At 45.3% G+C, this 5,465-nt stretch overlaps 1 protein-coding gene across 1 annotated transcript; it reads left to right on the top strand.

Annotated features, from left to right (window-relative positions):
• The first annotated feature begins 1,823 nt into the window (after nucleotides 1–1,823).
• LOC121852519 lies at nucleotides 1,824–2,756 on the top strand. The gene has a single exon (XM_042346486.1). It carries the CDS (start codon nucleotides 1,824–1,826, stop codon nucleotides 2,754–2,756), a length of 933 nt encoding a protein of 310 aa, XP_042202420.1.
• Nucleotides 2,757–5,465: the final 2,709 nt, after the last annotated feature.

The following is a 5,465-nucleotide window of genomic DNA, read 5'->3' as shown; positions in this document are numbered from 1 at the left end:
AGGTACGGTTTGTGACTCAACCTGTGACAAGGAGACAACAACTAAACATGGTAAACCTGTAATAGTTGTCTGTCAAATAAGATTGGCCAAATAAGTGTAGTTAAATCTTTTTTGCATGGTTAATCACATCTTTCCAATGATTACTCAGTTTTGTAACCATCATCACGGTTGAAATTATGTCTGTGTTTGTATATTTGTATGGCTTCGTGTACAAACCTTTGATGGTAGCCAGGAGGTTTGCAGAGAACCTTGGTCTCGGAAAAGACAATTTCATGAGAGCCCACCGAGTTGTAGCAATGATCGGCAACGGCCGAAGAATCAGTTCTGCCGTGTTTCAGATCTGACTTGTGCTCGTGGACACGATCAGAAACATGACGTTTCGTTTCTCCAATGTAGCAATCACCACAAATGCAACTCAATTTGTAAACTCCAGGATACTGTAAGTCAGGAACGACATCCTTCACAGATGGAATCAGATCACGGATTTTATGCACTTCACTGAATCGGACTTGGATCTTATGTTTGTTTAGAATTTTGGAGATCTTTTTGGTCACGCCTGCTATGTATGGTAACGTGATAGTTTTGGTCGGAGTTTCATGTGGCTGTTTCTGTGTGGTGGGAGAAACAGCTTGGCGGATAGTGCGGTCAGAGTATCCGTTCATCCTGAGGGCCCGATGTACATGTCTTAATTCACCGGCCAGGTGGTGTTGGTCAGAAATGCCATGGGCTCTGTGGTATAGCGTTTTGATGAGAGAATTCTTTTGAGATGGGTGGTGGTGGGAATCCGGTTTCAAGTAGGAATCTGTGTGGATGGCTTTCCTGTAGACAGAATGTCCCAAGGATCCGTCAGGCCTCCTCTCAAACAGAATATCCAAGAATGGTAGTTTACCGTCTTTCTCCACTTCCATGGTGAATCTGATGGATGGGTGTCTAGAATTGATGTGGTCCAAGAAGTGGTTCAATGCTGGGAGGCCATGTGGCCAGATGACGAAAGTGTCATCCACATACCTCTTCCACAGAGAAGGACGCTGGGTGGATGTATGGATGGCGTCTGATTCAAACTTTTCCATGAACATGTTGGCTATAACTGGTGACAAGGGGGAGCCCATAGGGGTACCCTCATTCTGTTTGTAGAAGGTGCCATTCCGGGTAAAATAGGTGTTGGTGAGGCAATGCCTAACCAGCGCAGGTACATCAGAATTCAATCCATGTTGGACTAAGTCCTCAATTATTGTTAGGGTGTCCGGTACTGGGACTTTGGTGAACAAAGATACTACATCAAAGCTGACGAGGATGTCATCAGGAGATAGTACCATGTCCTTAACCATAGAGACTAATTGGGTTGAGTTGAGTACTGCCGAAGAGGTCTTGCCTGTGAAGGGGAGCAGAGTATCTGATAGAAAACGGGCTAGTTTGTACGTAGGAGAGTTTATCGTCGACACGATGGGTCGTAGCGGGGTGCCTTCTTTATGGATTTTGGGAAGACCATAGAGTCTGGGAGGTCTAGCCGCCGATGGTTTTAGAGGGACGTTTGCTTGGATCGATTAGGGAAGTCGAACTCGTGATGATACTGTTGGTTTTTGTCGTTAGGCTTTTAGTGGGATCGTTTTTAATTTTGGAGTAACTCCCATCATTAAGGTCCAGGATTTTGTTGTTGTATGAATCTTTATCCATGATGACCGTGCCTTGTCTGCCGAGAGGATGACTATATCATCTCTCTTTTTTAGGTCCGCGAGTTCAGAGCGTTCGTTTTTGCTGATGTTACTAGTGGGTTTCGTAGCATTCTTAAGAATAGTAGCTATTTCAGCTCTTGCTACATCTGCATGGATGTGTCCTATGCCTCTGAGGGCTACATCAATCTGAGAAACAGTATCATCACGAGTTCGACTTCCCTAATCGAACCAAGCAAACGTCCCTCTCTAAAACCATCGGCGGCTAGACCTCCCAGACTCTATGGTCTTCCCAAAATCCATAAAGAAGGCACGCCGCTACGACCCATCGTGTCGATGATAAACTCTCCTACGTACAAACTAGCCCGTTTTCTATCAGATACTCTGCTCCCCTTCACAGGCAAGACCTCTTCGGCAGTACTCAACTCAACCCAATTAGTCTCTATGGTTAAGGACATGGTACTATCTCCTGATGACATCCTCGTCAGCTTTGATGTAGTATCTTTGTTCACCAAAGTCCCAGTACCGGACACCCTAACAATAATTGAGGACTTAGTCCAACATGGATTGAATTCTGATGTACCTGCGCTGGTTAGGCATTGCCTCACCAACACCTATTTTACCTGGAATGGCACCTTCTACAAACAGAATGAGGGTACCCCTATGGGCTCCCCCTTGTCACCAGTTATAGCCAACATGTTCATGGGAAAGTTTGAATCAGACGCCATCCAGACATCCACCCTGCGTCCTTCCCTGTGGAAGAGGTATGTGGATGACACTTTCGTCATCTGGCCACATGGCCTCCCAGCATTGAACCACTTCTTGGACCACATCAATTCTAGACACCCATCCATCAGATTCACCATGGAAGTGGAGAAAGACGGTAAACTACCATTCTTGGATATTCTGTTTGAGAGGAGGCCTGACGGATCCTTGGGACATTCTGTCTACAGGAAAGCCACCCACACAGATTCCTACTTGAAACCGGATTCGCCCACCACCCATTTCAAAAGAATTCTCTCATCAAAACGCTATACCACAGAGCCCATGGCATTTCTGACCAACACCACCTGGCCGGTGAATTAAGACATGTACATCGGGCCCTCAGGATGAACGGATACTCTGACCGCATTATCTGCCAAGCTGTTTCTCCCACCACACAGAAACAGCCACATGAAACTCCGACCAAAACTATCACGTTACCATACATAGCATGCGTGACCAAAAAGATCTCCAAAATTCTAAACAAACATAAGATCCAAGTCCGATTCAGTACAGTGCATAAAATCCGTGATCTGATTCCATCTGTGAAGGATGTCGTTCCTGACTTACAGTATCCTGGAGTCTACAAATTGAGTTGCATTTGTGGTGATTGCTACATTGGAGAAACGAAACGTCATGTTTCTGATCGTGTCCGCGAGCACAAGTCAGATCTGAAACACGGCAGAACTGATTCTTCGGCCGTTGCCGATCATTGCTACAACTCGGTGGGCTCTCATGAAATTGTCTTTTCCGAGACCAAGGTTCTCTGCAAACCTCCTGGCTACCATCAAAGGTTTGTACACGAAGCCATACAAATATACAAACACAGACATAATTTCAACCGTGATGATGGTTACAAACTGAGTAATCATTGGAAAGATGTGATTAACCATGCAAAAAAGATTTAACTACACTTATTTGGCCAATCTTATTTGACAGACAACTATTGCAGGTTTACCATGTTTAGTTGTTGTCTCCTTGTCACAGGTTGAGTCACAAACCGTACCTCTCCATAACAAAGGCTCACCCTCTTAAGCCTCACCTTACCATATTAATAAAAAGTGTGCTGTACTTGCCCCCCCCCCTCTCCAACCATTATAAAAACGGAGTGGTAGCTCCTGCAATCTCTCATTTACTTGATACAGCTGTCGTGGCTGTGACGGTTCCACCTGAAGACGGAAGCTTGTGTTGCCTCCGAAACGTCGTGATTTTTATTTTATTTTACTTTTATTCATTTTAATGTTTTACCTACGTGACTTTACTGAAAAAAACCTTAGAATATGCAGTCACGAAAGCTTCAAATCTAAAAAAAAAGAAACCTCTATTATGTATGATATTGGTCGCGAAAGTCTACGTGTTAAACAAACCCGAAGGAATCAGAGGAAAATCGACGTGACCACGAGAGAAGATGCAAACTCCAAATATACAGACATCAGGGTTGGGGTCAAACCTACGAATTCCAATATACCAGTTTAACACGTCGGCTTTCGCGAGGGGTTTCCATCTCGCCACTGTGGCGCCTCATTATCTGACTCACCCAACCACTAAACTACAAAAGCCACCCACACACACACACTCACCCACTCACTCTGCCACCCACTCAACTGCTAACTCACTTGCTCATGCACACACACAGCCACTCAAGAACATACCTGTGCACCCACCTACACACCCACTCATTAACTCAACGACCCACCCACCAACCCACTCACTCACTCACTCTAGACTCCACTCACCCACCCACTCACCTATTCACTCCCCCACTCACACACCCACCCATCCACCCACCCACTCTCTAACTCAAACACTCACCCACCAACCCAACCACCCACTCAATCAATCACCCACCAACCACTCACCCACCCAATAAACGAAAACTGAACTATTTCTCGATTTAAAGCTTTCGTGACTGCAGGGATTCATCTTCTTGGTTCTTTCGGTAAAGTCACGTATTTTTATTTTTATTACTTCCCTTCTACGTGACTTTACCGAAAGAACCAAGAAGATGAACTATTTCTCATTGTACCAGCTAAGGCCCACAGAGCTATATAGATCTTTTTCAAAAGCGACCTTGTTACAAATTACAGGTAAACAAAGTGGCTTATCACATATACATGCATTGCAGCCAAATCCTCTGAATGCAAGTTTATTCTCAATGCAGAGGTAAAACCCCGAGGACCCGGAGAAAAATCCACGTGACCACAGGGAGAAGATGCAAACTCGAAATATACAGGCGGAAGGTCGGGATCAATTCCATGACCTCCTGTATACTATGCAAGGTAGTTACCATCTCACCACCGTGGCACCCCATTCTCTGACTCACTCACTCAAACACCCACCCATTCACCTATTCACGCACACCACTTACTCAAATACCCACCCTCTCACTCAATAACCCATCCACTCACTCATGAACCCACTGAAGCACTCACCCATACAAAAACCCACTCACCCACTCACTCACCGACTCACTCACCCATGAAATCGCACACCCATCTTCTCAACCACTCAGCCAGCCACCCACTCAATCTCGTACCCACTAACCCTCTCACTTCCTCACCAACCTACCAACCCACCAGGGACGTGCGGTCAGGGGAGGCAGTGCCTCACCTGTCATACTCCAATGACAATAGTTGTTACGAAAAGTAAAAAAAAGAGAATAATAAAATAAAATAAAAGATTTTTCCACTGATCTGTGTTATAAATGTCATTTCTGTAAGATTCCACTTTTATAGTTAAAATCGCCAAATTTGCGGAGCTCCGCTGCAAATACAGGAAGAGACGAGAGGTGAGGCAGCGACGAGCTCAGCCTCCCCTGATTACGCAACCCCTCAGTTACTGGATGGAGCGCGGGCAATAAGTGCGTGCCTGTTACTATCACAGTATGTCACCAATGTAATGTTTGTAGACCCCTTCATTTCATGTCCTCGCCTTCCATACTCCAGGTAACTTATTTCACGTATGTGTATAAAGATATTTAGGCTCGCTGGTCTCGTCATGAAACTGCAATGAAAAAGCACCAGGGGAGGTAGC

The sequence above is a fragment of the Callorhinchus milii genome, unplaced genomic scaffold (genome assembly GCF_018977255.1).
Source record: "Callorhinchus milii isolate IMCB2004 unplaced genomic scaffold, IMCB_Cmil_1.0 Scaffold879, whole genome shotgun sequence".
In the NCBI taxonomy this organism is placed as follows: domain Eukaryota; kingdom Metazoa; phylum Chordata; class Chondrichthyes; order Chimaeriformes; family Callorhinchidae; genus Callorhinchus; species Callorhinchus milii.
This window is presented reverse-complemented; position numbering and strand designations above follow the sequence as displayed.